Here is a 19,039-nt window from a genome sequence, read left to right on the forward strand (position 1 = left end):
TCTTGTAATTTTATAAACTTCTATAAGGTCTCCCATCAGCCTCTGTCATTCCAGAGGGTCACCCCAAGTTGGTCACACCTCTCGCCATACTCGTATCCTCTAATCCAGGCAACAGCTGTAAACCTCTTCTCTAGCCTTTCCAAAACCTCTGAATCCTTCCTTTAATGGGGTGACCAGAATTGCACACAGTATTCCAAGTGTAGCTTAACTAAAGATTTATAAAGCTGCAACATGACCTCCTTTCTTTTATGCTCAATGATCCACCCAATTAAGGTGTTCACACCACACTGACCGGTTTTGGGTGGTGAAGGTCTCCACACCACACTGATCAGTTTTAGGCAGTGAAGATGTCTACACTGCACTGATCGGTTTTGGGTGGTGAAGGTGTCCACACCTCACTGACCTGTTTTGGACAGTGAAGGTGTCCACATCACACTGACTGGTTTCAGGCGGTGAAGGTGTCCACACCACACTGACCGATTTTGGGCGGTGAAGGTGTCCACACCACTCTGACCGGTTTTGGATGGTGAAGGTCTTCATGCCACACTGACCGGTTTTGGGCAATGAAGCTCTCCACACCACACTGACCAGTTTTGGGCGGTGAAGCTCCCCACAACACACTGACCGGTTTTGGGCAGTGAAGCTCCCCACATCACACTGACCGGTTTTGGGCAGTGAAGGTAAAAACACAAAATGCTGGAGAAACTGGAGTATCCTTTATGTGGCAAAGGTAAAGATACATCACCAACATTTTGGGCTTGAGCCCTTCATCAAGGAATGGAAAAATGAGCAAAAGAGTAGAGGGGGTGTGGTCGCAAAGGCAGGAGGTGATAGGTAGAGAAGAGAGGGAGGGGAGGAGGGATGGCTGGGGGAAGGGAGGGAGGAAAACTAGGAAAGGGGAGGGGAGAGGGGGGAAGAGGAGAGCAGGTTAGCAGAAACCAGAAAAATCAATGTTAATGTTATTTGGTTAGAGAGGGCCCAGAGGAAAATCAGGTGTTGTTCCTCCAATTTGTAGGTGGTCTTGGTGGAACATTGCATAAGGCCGTGGACAGACGTATGAATGTGGGACTGTGACACAGAACTGAAATGGTTGGCTACTGGGAGGTCTCTGTCACTTTTGAAGACAGAGCGAGACCTTGTCTTCCTCAGACCTTGTCCCCTGCAAGGATTCCATCCCCTTCTCTCAATTTCTCTGTCTCTACTGCATTTGTTCCCAAGGTGAGGTCTTCCACTCCAGATCATCTGAAATGTCTGCCTTCTTCCACAGATATGGCTTCCCCTCCACCACCATCAACTCAGGCCTCACCTGTATCACCTTAATTTCCTACTCATCTGCCCTGGTGTTCCCCTTCCCCGCCCCCAGATGCAACAAACATAAAGTCCCCCTTATCCTCACCTACCACCCCACTTATCTCTGAATCCAGCACATTGTCCTCCTGAATTTCCAGCACTTACAACAGGATCCCACCACGATACACATCTTCCCCTCTCCTCCCCTCTCTGCCTCTGAAGAGACCACTCCCTCCATGACTCCCTCATACATTCTTCTCTCCCCACCCATCTCCCACCCCCCCCCCCCGTCACCTTCCCTTGTGGCCCACAGGAGGTGCCACACTTGCGCCCACACCTCCTCCCTCACCACAGTTCTGGGCCCCAAACAGGCCTTTCAAGTGAAGCAACACTTCAATTGTGTATCCGCAGGATTGATTTACTGCATCCGGTGCTCTCATTGTGGCCTTCTCTACATCGAAGAGACTGTGCACAGATTAGGAGATAACTTGACTGAGCACCTTCACTCTGTCTGCACCAGTGATAGGGACCTTTCAGTTGCCAACCATTTCAGTTCTGTGTCACACTCCCACACTCACATGTCAGTCCATGACCTTATATACTATCCCACCAAGACGACCCATAAATTGGAGGAACAACACCTGATTTTCCATCTAGGCACTCTCCAACCAGATGGCATTAACATCGACTTCTCTAGTTTCTGCTAACCTGCTCTCCTCCTTCCCCTTCCCTCCCCTTTTCCAGTTTGCCTCCCTCCCTTTCCCCTCCCTTCCCCCAGCCATCCCTCCTCTCCTTGATCTCTGCTGTCCCCTCCCTCCCTTCTCCATCTATCACCTCCTGCCTTTGCGACCACCCCTACCCCCTACTCTTTTGTTTGGATGCCTGCCAACATTTTTCCATACCTTGATGAAGGGCTCAAGCCCGAAACATCAGTTATGTATTTTTAACCTATCTGGCCTGCTGAGTTTCTCCAACTTTGTGTATCTACAGATTTTCATGTTTTACTTGGATGGTGAAGGTGTCCACACCACACTGACCGGTTTTGGGCAGTACAGATGTTCACAAGCATTCCATGGGCCCTAAACTTGGAAGCGGTGCTGCTAAGATAACTCCTACACTTCACTGATCCTTGCTGGAACACTCAATGCTGAAAACTGTCTAACGCACCAGATAGTGTAACTCAGTAGTCAGCAGACTGAGGTGAGGACACCAGCTTCAGGACAACAGACATTTTTTCCCCTATGACGAGGAACCAAATTCATTCACGGTTAGTACCAGCAGAGGGAGGACTTCTCCAAGATACTTACGGCAATGTTGCGCTAGTGTGATTGGCTAGGAGTGGAGCATTATTTTTCGCTATTTAAGGTGGTCTCATCTATAAATAAATAGGTGTTTTTATTACTACCAGGCATTATCTTTCAGCAAGAGGCACATGGAATGGTTCTGGAAAATGTGCATTCCTGATCATTTTTTGGAATTTCACTCTGGTCATATTTTACTTCACCATGGCCGGAAAAGATGAAGTATCTTTGATTGCCAAACCTACTTCACAAGAACGAAAGGCTAAGTGTGAGCTCTCCAACTTGAAACTGGCTTCAGACAAATGCAGGCACTGCGGATTCTGGAATCTCAAGCAAACTATGAGAAGCTGGAGGGCCAGCAGGTCAGGCAGCGTCTGTGGAGAGAAATGGTCACTCAACATTTCAGGTTGGAATCTTTTATCTAAAGTAGGAAGGTGAGGTGCTAAGTATATCAGGGGGGGGAGGCAGAAGCTGGGGAGGAGCTGAGGTGATAGGGTATTGTGCAAGGCAAGGTGGAAGAGGTGGAGGAAAAGGAGTAGAGAAATAACAGGAACAGTAAAGAGATGGAAACAGTGGAACCAGATCGAGGTGAGGGATCCTAAAATTAGAAAAATCAATGTTCATGTTGTTGGGTTTTGGCTTTGCATCATAATCTCTGTCTTTACATTACACTACTCCGTGTTTCTTTGCTAAAAATAGCCCTACCCCACAAAGTGAAAGGACCAAGAGTTACTAGGGCTAAATTGACATTGGCCTGAACCCACTGCTCCAGTCTGACACGCTGACCTAATACCCGCAAACTAAATGGGGATTTGAAACTCCATCCAAGAGCCATTCTAGTTACTTCTGAATCTTGTGCTTTAACAGGGCAAGCAAAAAAAAGAGTTTGGTATATTTTGTGAACATGACGATAAATGAATTTTGAATCTTGAATGTATTATGCATCATTCTTGCAGTGAAGTGAATGCCACATCAGAGGAATGTGATTCATGTGGTCAATTCCTTGAACATGTTTGCTTTGTGTTTTTTAGTGTGGATTCTGTTGAGTTAGAGAAAATAATTTACCAGCCGCTTCACATCTGTGACAAAGGTCATAAAAACCAGTCAGAAAGTTAACTCTGATCTTAAGTGGTTTCCATGACCTCTTTTATAGAGTGCAATGGAGTAAATTATCCACTTTCTTACCTTGGATGCAAGAAGGACCTACAAACGGCCGGAAACAATCACATGTGTAGCTCGTCCACAAGTCCACGCACATTCCATTACTGTTGCACGGATTCTGGTCACACCAGCTAGTCTTCTCGCAGCCAAGTTTAAAATTCCATGCCATGTAGTCTGGGACACTTTGTGGCAACACAGGCCTGTTATCGATTTCCAAATCCTGCATGCAACCAGTGAAATTTTCCTGAAATCCAAGATACGTTCCAGAATAGCCACCAATGAATGTTGTCTGAAATGAAGTTGGAGAGGGAGGAGTGGCTGATTTAATTAACCTTGAGTCTGAGCAAGTCTGGTTTGGACAACTCAGGTGTGATAATTTCACCAGGAGATTTTTCCCTAGATGAACTCTTAGTTCATGCCATGCCCCATCGTTGACGGCCTCAGTGAATGATATGTTCATTACCTGGTCACTTATCACTGCTGTGGACATGAGGTGCCCACTATAAATCTGAATGTGAATGTATTCATTGAGGAGGTTACCTCGATAAACCAGCAATGCATTTGGTAAAGTCGTCCTAAATCTCATACTGATGCTGATTAGTTCATTCACTGCATGCCTGCTGGTCTGATTCCCATCTGCTGCCTGCATAATCACAAAGCCATTGAACAAGGAGAAAGTTGTTGAAGTTGAACAAGAGGCATCATAAAAACCAGGGGGACATCTGCAGGAGAAGCCATGAATGTTGTTCACCAGGTTTGGGATGCACCTGCCTCCATTGTAACAGTTGTGCTGCAGGCAGCCGGTCAGCTCAACAGAACAATTCTTCCCTCCCCATGTGATGCCATCTTGGCCCAAGGGAGAGCAATGACAGATGTAATCTGCAATGCCATCTTCACAGGTGCCTCCATGTTCACAGGGGTTGCCCTCACATTCATTGATGTTCGTTTGGCATGTCACTCCTGAAGGAGAAAGAAAATCAAACTATTTGTACCAGAAAAAGTATAATGTCGTTCATTGACTTCTCAATACAGAAAACTTCTCCAGAATCATTATCTGCAACTGTGAATATTTATCTATTTTTTAATATTTATATTTTTGTTCTCTTATGTCCTAACTCCACTCATCAATTTTGTTTCCAAATACTTCTGAAGTCATGTCCTCACCACAAGTTCTCAGTTATTCATCGAGCTTCCATCCACTGTTTTTGATACAGGGAGAGTTCATACATAGAATGGGAGTTTTCGGGCTCTCAATCACAGCGTGAAGTTTAATTGAAGAGGGTGCCAAAATTTCATGCCACCAGTATCTTACTGGACAGCCCCACTGCACCTCAAAGTCCTACCCAACATCCCACCCCAACAGCACACCCCAATGTCCCAAGCCAACATCCAACCACATCACCCTAACCCAACACCCCACTCCAACGTCCCACCCCTATAAAACCACACTCAAATATCCTAAATTAGATAAACATGAAAACAACCCTGGGTGCTGTTCGAATGGGAAATCATGACTGATGTAATTCATTGTTTACAAGGAATAGATTTGTCTCTTTCTATCTTCTCATTAGCAGGGAAGAGTGTGCAACTAATGTTGAATAGACTAAATAAATACAGTATGAAAGGTTGTTATCAGGATCCCATCCTTTACAATCCTGCACCTGCTCCCAGTTGAAAACCTCATCCTTGCTTTTGCCCCCAGCATCTCCCCTCACAATAACTCTCAAATTTCCTCCAGCCATGTGTTTCCTGTGCTCCACCAAGTCTAACCTCTGGATCTTCCCTGAATTCCACCATTGTCTCTCTTTCTCCCTCTTCCTCTCCCCCCTCTCTCTCCATATCTTTCTCTCTCTCACACACACCTCCTACTTTTTTCTCTCTCTCCTCTCTCTCATTCTCTCCCCACCCCACCTTGTTAATCTTTATGCCCTGTTTCACCCTATATTGCATTAAAGAGACTATATAAACACAGGTTGATTCATTGAATTTCAGATGACATATCTATATTATGAGAGCCTCAACTTTAAAACAGACTTCATTGCAGAAATTTTAACAGCTCTCTGTTTACATGAATTGATATTCTGAAAATGCACTAACAATGGCCATGTCATTCAGGTTATTTTTGGAAGGGCCAGGAAAAATAGCACAATACTTTCAGCAAAAAATTGGAAAGTAACAAGGTAAGGCTGATTTGAATATAAAGGCACATCGAACGGATCAGATTTGAAATGAAAAGGAAGCTATAACAAGAGTCTCTGTAGCGTGTAATTCCCTGAACACGATACACCGTTAAATCTCTAACAATAGGTTTAAAACCAAGCTCCTGTTTTACATAGAGTTAGTTCCAAATGTAAAAATCAAATAATGGTGACAGCAGTACCTGTGTGGAGAACAATTCCCCAGAAGAACACTTGGGAAAGGGAAGGTTCCATAGTGGTGTTCCTGAGTGTAAGTGAACAACTACAAAACACTGAGTGTGCTTCACTGATGCCAGTCAGGCAAAAGCGATTAGTAATTAAACCAGCCAATATAAAGAGGGCTGCACTTTAATATAAGTTGGTCTTGCTGGTAATCCTCCTCCTTATCCTCTCCCAGCTGGCTCGTGTCAGGGCTGACATGAAGAATGCCTCCCTCCTTTTACTTGCATTTTAGATTGCAATGCAGAGCAATCTGCATCAGATGACCTGCATTTCAATGAGCTGCTCAGTCTATCTGGACTGCTGCGGGGTTCAGAAGAGAACTTTACATTGGCACAGTTAAATAACTACAAGTGAAAACAGGAAAGTCTATAGCCGCTGTGATTGTTGTGCAATACACAAAAGAGCTAGAGAAACTCAGCAGGTTACACACCCTCTAATGGGAAGCAAAGGGATATAACTAATGCTTCAAGCCAGAGCCCTCCCCAAGACGTTGGTTACCTTTTGCTTATAGATCCTGTGTGATCTCCTAAATTTTTCCAGTACTTTTGTTTTCCAAGGTTGTCCTTTTCAGTATACTATTCTAAGGCAACATAAATATACATCTTTCTGTATCACACCCAATTCTGAATTCACTTTTAAATTTAAATTTAGACATGGTAACAGTCTCTTCCACCCATTTAAACCCATGTTGCCCAATTACCCCAATTAACCTACAACCTTGTACATTTTGAAGGCTGGGAGGAAACCGGAGCACCCAGAGGAAACCCCTTGCAGACACAGGGAGAGCGTACAAACTCCTCATAGACTGCGTGGGATTCAAACCCGGGTCACTGGTGCTAACCACTGGGCTAAATGTGTCACCCATTTTTTCAATTGTTCCTCTTCCATTTATATTTATTAACAATGTTTCCTAGTTAATTGTGTGTTTCATGTACCTGGGAAGCTGCAGCAGGTAGGATTTTCATTGCATCTATACATTGTTCTTGTGTCGACTTCATCACAGAATTAACATGATTAATAATGAAGAGAGCTTTTTGTCATATAAAGTAAAATATACGGATACCCCAAAATACTTATTGCTGTAACCAAATGGGTACAACAGATACACCAACTACACATTAAATTATCATCACATGCCAAGACAGAAAAAAATTAATCAATATAAAAGAATAGACAAATAAATATTCACAATTACTGTTAATGCAAAAAAAAAGTGATGTAGTGAAGGCAAATCTTTTGGTGGTCCCAAAGTAGTTTATGGTCAGGGTAGAAATAGGAGGTTCAAGAGCTGCAGGCTGGACTTGCTTGTTATCTCTGTAATCAGTTTGCTGGTCTCTGTGTTCTGTGAGGGAGTGGACAGGCTCCACTTGTAAACCAGTGGAATCACCATGTTAATGGCATTGCGTGTGCAGTGCCTGAACGATAGCTGACTGTTCTAAGCTACGGTTTTCAGAGAAGACTCCTGGTGCTTTTCAAAACCTGTTTTTTGTCTTGTGCTAAACTGGTAAGTCTGCAGACACTATAATTGAGTGCAATACACCCTCAGTAGGTCACGCAGACCTGCTGAGGTTCTCCAGCACTTTTGAATATTGCATTTGTCTTGTGCTTTTGCTCATCCATTTATTTCAATAGGCACTCTCAAACAGGGAAAACAACCGTCTGTTAAAGCAAAGGTTCTTCGCCCTTGCGCCTAAAGACGTACCTCTCTGAATTCGCTGTGGCCGGCTCTGAGGCACCAATTTCAACCCTTCTCGGGGAAGGATAATCTGTGGAGCACTGCGTTCCACCGCCTGACCTGAATGTACAAGTGGCTGGTTAGGGGTGGGCTGATGACACTGTCAGCCCACGACCCAACTCCCCACTCACCCCTCTCCCTCCATGACCCCCTCAAGGCAAGGGCAGCGGCTGGGAATTGTTGGAGCAGTAGGGGGCGGCAGGGCAGCGAGAATTGTCAATGGGGGCTGTCAGGGGCAGCGGGGGTGACTGGAGCTGGCGTGAGTTGTCATGTGGCGGCCGGTGCAGGCTGTGACAGTCTCACCGGGCCGCTTCGGCCTTTGGCGCCACTCTCAGAGAGAAAATGGGCGTCTACTCTATCCATAATCCCCCACGTGTTTCCCAGAACAGTTCCAGCTGCGTGGGGGATTATGGATAGGGAAGATAGCCATTCCTCTGCCACGTATTTATGACAGGTAGCGCTACGGCACCAGTCACCTTGTCTCCATCGGCTCCGGAGGACGCTACAAGGCACCTCTGGATATGGATGGGACGCTGGAGCAGTTTTTTAGGGCTGCTGTCTGAAAGGTAAGTTTTAAATTTTAGATCCGCTTTTGTAGTCGGCCTCCAGGCAGAGTCCTGACATGAAATGGCCTATTGGCAGGATGGCCATTACACAGGCAAGCTTCAAAAGGTCAGTCAGTAAGCCCCAGCAAAACATTCACACCGAAAGCAATTTTTAATTGTGTTGTGGGATCTGTCTTCCCTCCCCCTGTCCTCCAGATCTTTAGATGTTGTAAGTTGAAAACAAGACCAAGTTAAACAAAGACACGTGGGAACCACTTCCAATCGAGGCTCGATGTGCCAGATAACTTCAGAAGGCTGTAGAAGCCTAAAATCTGATCTGTTAACACACATCAAGTTTGGCAGCTGTGAGGGAAGTGGGTCCTCTCCATACAGCAGGAGCAGCAGGTTTGCTGTATCTGCATTTTTGCAACATTTCACTCAAAGTATAATTCTCAGAACTAAACAATTGATATTGAAATCAGTTAGAACCATAGAATTAGGGTGGCATGGTTAACATAGGTGTTAGCACAATGCTTTTGCTGTGCCACCGACTGGGACCAGGGTTTGAATCCTACACTGTATATAAGGAGTTTCTACATTCTCCCTGTGTCTGCATGGGTGTCTTCCCACCCTTCAAAAATGTACTGGGCAAAGTAGGTTAATTGGGTGCAGCTGGGCGGCACAGACTCATGGGCCAAAAAGGCCTGTTGCTGTGCTGTATGTCTAAATTTTTTAAACTACAACACAGAAACAGGATCTTTGGCCCATCTGGTCTGTGCTGAAATATTATTCTCCCTATTCTGTTCTTTATCCTTCCTTACAACATTTAATGTCCTTTTTCTGAAGTTCAAAGGAGTTGAATTCTTCTCGTGACTAAAATCTCTGAGCTGTAAAGAGACTGATATTTGGACCTGATGGATCTTCTAGGGTTGTTATAATTTATTGACGTCCATCTATTGCCATTCTTCCATTGTGTTTTACTCCTGCAGTAAACTCAGAATCTTCTTAGACTGAACACAAATGAGAAGACTACCAGTTTTGATTTAAACCTTGTACTTGCTACAACACAGAATGTGGCCATACGAGATGTGACTATGCCTCACTGGGAATCTACACCCACGCCTCCACCCTCACCAAAGATCAGGGCCCCAAACAGCCCTTCCAGTTGAGGCAAAACCTCACCTGCAAATCTGTAAGGCTAGACAGATTTTCCCCTCCCTCTCTCATTGGGATCACTCTCCCTTTACTCCCTCGTCCACCTTCCTTCTCCCTTCCTATTGATCGTGCCCTCACCCCACCCCAGCACTAATCCCTTTGACTGCACCAAGTGCAACATCTGCATCCAGATCTCCTCTTTCACCACTCTCAGGGCCCCAAGCAGTCCCTCCAAGTGAGGGATCACCTCACCTGTAGGGGTCATTTATTGCATCTGCTGCCTCCTCCTATCAGAGTGCACCTTTCTCAGCCTTCTGTCTCTTCCTCCTATCATCTCTTAGCTATTTTCCCCCCATTTCATCCTCCTCTTCCCCTTATTCACCTATCACCTGCCAGCTCGTGCTCCTTCCCCTCCCTCCTCCCCTCTATTACTTCTACCAATTCTTGCTATCCCTGATTAAATGTTTTGGCCAGAAACGCTGACTATCTCTCACTTCTCCGGATGGTGCCTGACCCACTGAGTTCCTCCAGCTCTATGTGTGCTGCGACAGCACATGGCCATGTTCTGTTCATTGTCCTCTATTTCCCCATGCACCTGCTATTCATCACATACCTGTTAATAGTCCTTTGATTTTTTTTTTATTTGAACACTTACCGACACCAAGGGGTAATTTGGAACAGCCAATTAACCTTCTCGCACATTTTGAGTTGCAGGAGGAAATTGTAATATTCAGAGTGGGGGAGGGGAGGAGGGGGGAATCCCAGGCAGTCACAGGGAGAATGTACAGACTCCACATAGACAGCACCCTGGGACCTGACAAACATAGATGGCAGCCACACGAACTGCTGGAAAACCACATCCTCAATAAACGGAGAATAAATCTGGATTAAGCTCATAATTATTCTGGCAAAGTCTTTTTTTAAAAACTCTGATGTCAATTGACATTTTTACCCAGACACTTTGGAATTATTCTGAAAAAAATTAGCCTACTTATCTCTGGTTTGCACTTTTACACAGCCTTCCTGTGTTGTGGAGTTTGTTGGAGGGGGAATGTCGTATTCATTAGGCCTGCTTCTTACAGAGAGGGTGCAGTCCATTTACACTGTGGCCACTCCATAAAAATGTGTAGAGGTTCCAGTTGAAAAATTATGGGATTTTTGCACTGCCACCGGAGCAGAAATTTTCCTGAAATTTTCTGCTGTTCAGTGGCTGTGTAAAGGTGCCTAATGACTAAAATATATCGTATCACTGTATTATTACAAATGTAAGCTCTGTAAAAGATAAATTTGGAGAAATGTAATTCCAAGGGAAAATACAGATCCATGAGAAATTGAATTTGGACATCACCCTCGTTGCAACCTCTTCTCACTACTACCTTTGGACATAAGATACAAGAGCCTGAAGATCAGCACCTCTAAGTTTTTTTCCAACACCTTTCAGGCTCTTGTGGTGCTAGTCAGAGATTGCTCCAACACTACAAAAGGACTCTCTGCACTATTATAACACCACTTTTTTCTTTTGCATGATGGTAATGGAATATTTATCATCCCTACCTTTGTATTAAGTTTCTATTTTTAATTTAAGGAAAACTCTTGAGGTTGTTTTCATAGTGTACCTGTTTGGTTGCAGCAGGTTACGTGCATATATATGTTGTACAATGTCTAGGACAAGAAACTCATTATCAGTATTATGATCAAGTATGCCAGAATTCGGACATATTTTTCATGAGATATTCTGGAACTGGTAATACTTTGTATTGGAGAGTATGTGGAGGAATTGTCCAGATACTAAAATGACAAGTGTGTTAGGTGATCCACATATTCACAGAGAGAATCCTACAGGTCTGTCATTGGCCAGAAGCTCTTTCTGTTCAAGTAAAATGGGATTGGGTGAGAACTCATTTTCTCTGTCCAATCGCAGGATGCTATCTTTGGCCTGCATGATATTGGTGGCAAATTGAACATCCCCCATGTTAAATTTTTGACCATATTTAAAATGATCCTACTTGCTTCCACACAACATGTAATTTCGTGGCCTTGCTAAGAATAAATTCCTCCAAGACTACTTCTCCAATCTCGCTGCTGGTTAACTTACTTGCTCACTTGCTCAGGGGTTTGTTTGAGCAGACATGCTTGGCATTAATCACCATTGAGGATATTCCCATCCTTTTCCATTGATGTTATTACCTGTGAGTGCATTCAACTGTAAATTTGCCAAGTCTGCATTTAGTTACTATGCTACCGTTTTAAATGTGAGTCACTCTTAATTCAGCTGTCAGAACCTTTACTGATCTACAATGCAACATTTTTCCAAGGTAACCGTGGAAAGTCTATTTAGTTTTGGTGTGATGTGTTACTGTTTGGTGAGGACATCCAGCTCTTATTGCATGGTTATTATCAGCTCCTCCAACTTGATTGACATGGGTCAGGGGTTAAATTAATCACCATCTGAAATGGGTCAACATGGTGGGTTCAGATCCAGCGTTACAGTCTGATCAAGTTCTGATTCATGAGAGTCGTGAGGTCCCATTTTGTTTGATTTGCTGTGTGTTTTTTTAAACTGAAATGTTTCAGGAACTCTCCAATTGATCTGTGATGCTGATTTGATGTAACAAGCTACAGCCAGGGGTTTAGAAATGTGTGCACGGTTGACTAATTTACTCAGCAGAGAAGATTAACCTCTATTGTCTGACTGTCTGATCCACTCCCATGTCCGTGTAGTCAGCTCCTTGAGTTTACAGCCAAGTTGTGGCAAGAAATCAGTGTCCACAAACCACCTGCTGCATTCTTCCCAAACATTGTCTCGAAATGCAAAAGAAAATCTAACTGCTTCTTCTGTTTTCTCATTACTGAATCCTGCCGGTTTTAACAGGCTGGGAAAACCACCCTAGCTTTTCGAATGGTAAGCTAAATTTGGGTCAAAGGTCAGTGAGCACTCATCCCATGTCGGAATGTGACCGTGAATTTTTGAACAGTGAGCACTCAAACTCCTTATAAAAACCTGCCAGACATTCATTCCACAAGAAATGTTGATAATTGTTGATGATAACATTTTAATAAGGACTGAACATACTATTCCCACATCGTTATTATTAAGTTACTATAACCCCTCTCCATTGAATATGGTATACGCCACATTGATGGATGGTTTCTCCTTCCTCTACCCACAGTTTGTCCTGAGATTGTGTATTTGTAGAGCCTTATCAGTCCATTCCCTCACACGTAAAGCTGGACACCAGGAGTCTAACTTATAAAAAGAGAGCTATGAAAGGAATAAGTGTTAAACGGGTTTTTCAGATGTTCCTAATTATGCTCGGTTTGGCTAATTGGCAAACCATTATTCAAATAAGAAACACAGCAGAAAGCACACATGGCTGCCACACAAGGTTTACTAAATAACAGGATTCACTCACACATCCTGCACATCTGTTGAAGCTGGAGATTGCATCAGTGTAGAATCAAATAGGTAAATAGGTAGTCCATTGATTTGGTGGAATCTCAAACTGTACCCACAAACCCAGCATATGTGCAAGTATATACACTCCTTAATTCAACAATTTTAGATAATCAGTTTGCATTAAACACATCAGTTCAGCATCAATCTGAGAGATTAACTCTGTTTTTCTTTCAGAATCAGAATTAGATTTTATTGTCATGAACAAGTCACGAAATTCAGTGTTTTGTAGCATCTCTCCACAGATGCTACAAAATCTACTGAGTGCTTGAATTCCGAGCATCTACAGTTTGTTCTAATGTACTTCTTTATCAGTGATTGCCCATCAATTACCACAAAAGACTGACGTTGTAAAGCTGATGGACTGGAGCAGCAACCAACCTCATTGGCTGATCATGGCAGGAAGAGTGGGGACCATTCAAAGGGGTAATGGGTAGGATCGGTCTCGAGAGGCGTGCCCAGCTGGCAGTAGCCAATCGCAGTGTAACAGAGGTTTACCACAATTAATTTTCCAAAGCATGAATCTTCCGAGTTTTAACCTGACATGAGTTACTGGCTCTGAGGGGGATGAATGTGCACTGTGCCTTTGGATCATAAATATGAAGCCCACAGATCCTGAACTCTGAGGTTTGAGAACAATATCACCAGGACAAACAAATATTTGAAAAACAGAAAATAGAAATGATAGCTTCTCTGTGTACAAATTATCCAGCAATTATGATCAAAGCATTTGAAACTCGGAATAATTTTTCAAATTTTGAATTTTACTGCTGTCAGCCATTCTCCTGTGTTCTGTCAAAAAGGAAGCTGTCAGGTAGAAGACCGTAGAACATCAAATTTATGATAAGTTTGCAGTTATTAGAGACTTACTAGACTGGGTTTTGGGGAGTGCAGGTTTGCACATTGATTATTTTTACTGAGGTCAGATGTCTGTGGTCGCAGGCATTCAATGAACAGTCATCTTTTCCACAGAGTAGTATATATTTGTCCAATTTCATTTCAGGGCATACATTCTGTGCTAAAAAAATTCACAATATGTATTCAATTGTTTAATAATTTAAAGAAATGTTTGCTATGCAGTCACCCCAAGCTGCAACAGTATAAGATGATTATCTCAGCATAAAGTGAGCTTGGTTGCAGCATTTGTCAAGTTAGACAATTTATTTTTGCTTTTTTCTTAGGAACACGCTTGAACCCTGAACTCCTGCTGAGTTCTGCTCTTAGACCATGGTCTTCCCCATTTCCAATACTGGAGATGAACTCTGATCACCTCTCCTTTCTCTCTGCTTTGTAATTCCCCTCATTTGCCTTTGGGAAGAGAGAATGGTTAGAGCTGAGATGAGAATTTATTGTCATAGTATGATGTACAGATTCAAAGAAATTCTTGCTTGCTGTAGCTCGTTAAAAATCAATAGTTATTAGACTTTCACTTAACCAAACACAGCATGGATCTTGACATTCGCTTGTTAAATAATAATTTCCGGTGTGAGCTGCTAAACCTGCTGGTATCAGCATTTTCACATTCCTCAGGACCCATTCCGTTGTCCTCAGTCAAACTGTGGAGGTGGAGTATTCAGTTCACAGCAATTTATGAACTTTTGTTGTGAAGCCTTTGATGTTTTGCTTTTCATCCTCTGACTGGCAAAGATATTTTTGTTAGAACGAATTTCTCAATGATCACTGTGCCAAGAAATTGATGGAACTAAAGTTCACATAATGTGGTTCACCAAGCCTTTTCAACTTATTAACTTTGCATCACCAAATGTTTTTCAGGAAGGAATCTCTTTTGTAAATAGAGGAATGGCAGTTATTGCATTGATTCTCCACTACACAACACACTGAGGGATGAGTTTCTGGGATCCGAGTCATTCCGAAATTGCTAGATTTTCTCCCAGGACTGGGATAGTTCAAAAGCAAATCTGGGCTGGTTATTGGATCCTTGCAGGCTACACTGCTCTGCAGATCAAAGATCTTGCTGACAGCTGCTTCATCTTAAAATTCAGGTCAGTCTATTTTGTATGGCTGGATATTGTGGCTAAATCTTCATGAAGAATTCCAAATTGGAAGTCTAAAACAATCACTATCAAAATTTAAAGAGTATTCCTCTGCAACCAGTTAACATACAAGTAAGAATTGAGCATGTAGTCCCAACCAATGAAGGCAGGCATTAATAAAATTCACTTTCAATTCATCAGCATGGCCTAGTAGCAATGACTCCTGCCACCCACCTTGGATGACCCAGGACCCTGATCCCCCAGGACCCTGGAGCAACATCACCAGCTGACCATGTGTTCAAAGATACACAATCTCACTTTTGCATCCTCTCCCAGGCCAACATTCTCAGCACTGAAACCCCAAATACATTATCTGTTCTACTGAGCTGCCCATTTTGTTCTCAGACCCAATATCTAACTCAATCAGCAGGCATCCTACTTCTAGCTTTGTCGTGGGAAGAGATTGGCAGCTGGATGGGGGAAAGGATTTAAGGATCTGCTCAACACCTCCTTGGAAAAATATCAAGTCCTCACTGACTCCTGGGAACTTCAGGCCCACACTGCAGATAACGAAGAAAGCATTTGTGCAGAATTGATGACCTGGAGTCTATGTATTGAAAGTGCACAGAAGTCTCACATAAACAACAAAATAAGGGTACCCCCACCCCCCCCCCCCAAACCACTCAATCACATATCTCAAGCTCTTGTCCCATCTGTGGAAGAGTCTGTATGTTCCACAATGGCCTCGTCAGTCAGCTCAAAACCCTTAGTGCCAAGAGACAGTCAAAGAGGAGCAAAACTCTACAACAAATGTTTAATTTGCCTGCTCCTGACATCCTATCATGTAGTGCCTGCTACGCAAGAGCCTGCCTGACCAGGACATCCTTTAGAAGAAGGAATGGAAGTTGGAGGAATGCAGTTTTCAGAAAGGTTTGGAACAGGATGGTGCATAGCCAATCCTCTCTGGATCTTCCCACAGCTATACACTGGTGTCTGCTCTCTAGCCAAATTCAGAGGTGTTGAACTCAGCATGGCTGGATCCATTGATATCCATTTGCCTAATAATTAATTACTGTACAATGACTTTTCTATCAAGTACTCAGTGAATGGCCATGCTCCGATACAAATAGAGAGACTGGAAGGAAAGGTCAGTTGGCACAGGCCAGATATGGTCTGTCTACCTCTACGAGCTGGACTTAAAGAGGTTGGTGAAGATCTTCTACCTCACTAGAAATTGAGACCAACATACAGGGAAGGTCAGGGTTTATTCACGAGGAGTAAAAAAAAAATGGTTGAGAAACACGGAGTGATATACCTGTAAACCCAGGTGCGCAGTGACAGTGGAAGCCATTGGTCTGATCTTCACAAGTGCCTTCATTCATACAAGGACCAGATTCACATTCGTCAATGTTTACTGAGCAGTTTTCACCTTGAAAACAAATCAAATAATTTAAAATTCAGTTGTAAAATAATCCAAATAATGAAAATCTGAACTGAAATTCCAATGACAAAACATTGTTAAACCATTATTAAACAGATTTTTTTGAACCATTTCAGACACAAATGGAAGTTCCCCTTGTAATGTCAGATTATTTAGACGTCATTCACCCCCAGGTATAAAAGTGGTCCTTTCGCTAACTTCAGACCAAAGCCAGAACAGATTGGGGGTATTTGATATTTGGAAGGGTTGTGGTTGTTGATGGTGAATTTTGTTGAATACCTGTCCCTTTAATAATTAAGCCTCCAAGCCATAAACCATATAAGTAAGGATGGTTGAAATGTAAATGTATTTAAAAATAAAGATATCTGGCATTTCTCTTTTGAAAGATGTCCATAAGGCTAGCAAAGGATGAGAGTCCACTGGAACGGATACTGCTCTGTGTCTCAACATTAACACATGGGCTATTGTCACTTTCCTCACTGACTGTGTATGAAGTCACCTCTGATCTGTTCTGGTGGTGACAGCTGAGGACCTGCCTGATCATCCTTAGCATTGTGTTGTGGCAGGAGGCAGGATGGCAATTCATGCTCAGAAATCAACATTTCCAGATGCATGTACCATAAATATATTTTTTTGGAAACCTGCCTTTTTAAGCACATTATTTTAGAAATAAATATTCAAACCTGAACCCTTTCTATCTCAAGGAACAAGGTTCATTATTTGCTCTATTGAGATGGAAGTGGCATGGATGATGTGAATATAAAGCTGGCAAGAGGATGGAAAGGTTTTTTTCCAGGTTCTTGAACCTCCCCTCACTACCTTCATCCTTAACCACTCCAGCACCACAAAATAAACTGTCTATGCTATTGAGACATCACTTTCTTCTTGGACTACTGTAATTGTGAATATTTATAATCTATCTTTATGTTTATGATCTCTTTCAGTACAATAGTTTAATGTATGATATTGGAGTTTTTTTTTAACAAAGTACCTGTTTGGCTGCAGCAAGTAAGAATTACAGCCACATGAACATTGTACTGATGTGTATGACAATAAACTCAGTCTCTTCATCAAACAGGGCTGAGGCTGCACATGACTGTGTCTGCACTTCCATGAAGTCAGTGGGAATACGTTTCTTTTTCAATATTTTTATTGAAATTGAAATTCCACATCGAACAATACGGAGTACATAAGAATACATATTAAAAGTTTTTTAAAAAGTACAGAATACATTACACTCAAATCATACACTGTGCCCTGCATTCTTAATCAAACAAATTATATTATGGTCATATTTTATTATAAAAAGAAAATCTAATCCCATTACCAAAACCAAAGCTGTTTGGCAAAGAAGGAAAAAAATTCTCTGTCGCAGTAACAAATAACCTTATTAGCCAACACATCTGCATTAATACCGTATCAAAGGTTTTGAAAGTAGTTCAAAAAGGGTTCCCACAGTGTTTGAAAATGTAAATTCAAATGGGAAATTGAGCATCAAATCTTCTCTAAATTTAAACATGATGACACATAACCATGAGTGTGAGCAGGCAGAGCAACGTTCCTCCATTTGAGCAACACCGCCCTCCTAGCCATAAGAGAAATAAAAGCTAATACATGCAGCACAGATGTTGTTAAAGATATGCATCTCTCTCCAACAATACCAAACAAGGCAGTTAAATGTTTAGGCTTAAAATTTACTTGAAAAAATACAGAAAAAGTTTGAAATACTTCCTTCCAGTATTTCTGAAGACTAGATCGTGTCCGAAACATATGAATTAATGAAACATCGTCATTGTTGCATTTATCACAATGAGGAGATATATCCACATTAAAGTGTGATATTTTGACTTTGGGCATGTGAGTCCTATGGACTACTTTAAATTGGAAGAGAGAGTGGCAGGCACATAAAGAAGAGTTATTAATCAATTTGAAAATTACATTCCAAATTTCTTCAGAAATTAAAAACTGTAGGTCCTGCTCCCAGGCTGCTTTAATTTTATCTAAAGGAGCCCCTGTTATTCCCAACCAACATGTTAGATATTGAACCATTGTAAAAAGGATGCAAATTAAAATCTTATCAAAGCTCTTATGAAAGGTATTAGATCACAAAATAAAAACTCTAATCTGTAAATAATGAAAAAAATGAGTATTTGGTAAGCTATATTTAACTGACAATTGTTCAAAAGAAGCAAGACTCCCCTCAATAAATAGATCTTTAATGCCCAATCTATACCATTCTTTAAAAGCTACATCAATCATGGAATGTTTAAAGAAATAATTAGACTAGAGAAAATCTCATTAAACTAAAATGTTTTCTAGGATGTATCCAGATCCTCAAAGTATGTTTAACCACTGGATTGTCAGTTAAATTATTTAAAGATCAAGGAAGTGAGGAAAATTAAGAGAATCCGAGAAGAGAATTAATAGAAAATTTTGTAACAGAATTAGATTCCAAACAGACCCATATTGGACAGTCTTCATGGTTAATATATGACCAAAACCTAAGATTTCATATATTGACTGCCCAGTAATAGAATCTAAAG

General features: G+C 42.1%; 1 protein-coding gene across 3 annotated transcripts in view; it reads right to left on the bottom strand.

Moving 5' to 3' along the window:
- Nucleotides 1-19,039, bottom strand: part of LOC138738438 (protein crumbs homolog 1-like) — a 114,631-nt gene that overhangs the window by 24,777 nt on the left and 70,815 nt on the right. For all 3 annotated transcript variants that reach the window (XM_069888661.1, XM_069888650.1, XM_069888670.1), the window contains 2 exons: nucleotides 16,371-16,484; nucleotides 3,777-4,712 (listed from right to left, as the gene is read on the bottom strand). In XM_069888661.1, coding sequence (XP_069744762.1) covers nucleotides 3,777-4,712; nucleotides 16,371-16,484 — 1,050 coding nt within the window. The remainder of the gene's footprint in view (nucleotides 1-3,776; nucleotides 4,713-16,370; nucleotides 16,485-19,039) is intronic.

The sequence above is a fragment of the Narcine bancroftii genome, chromosome 1 (genome assembly GCF_036971445.1).
Source record: "Narcine bancroftii isolate sNarBan1 chromosome 1, sNarBan1.hap1, whole genome shotgun sequence".
NCBI lineage: Eukaryota > Metazoa > Chordata > Chondrichthyes > Torpediniformes > Narcinidae > Narcine > Narcine bancroftii.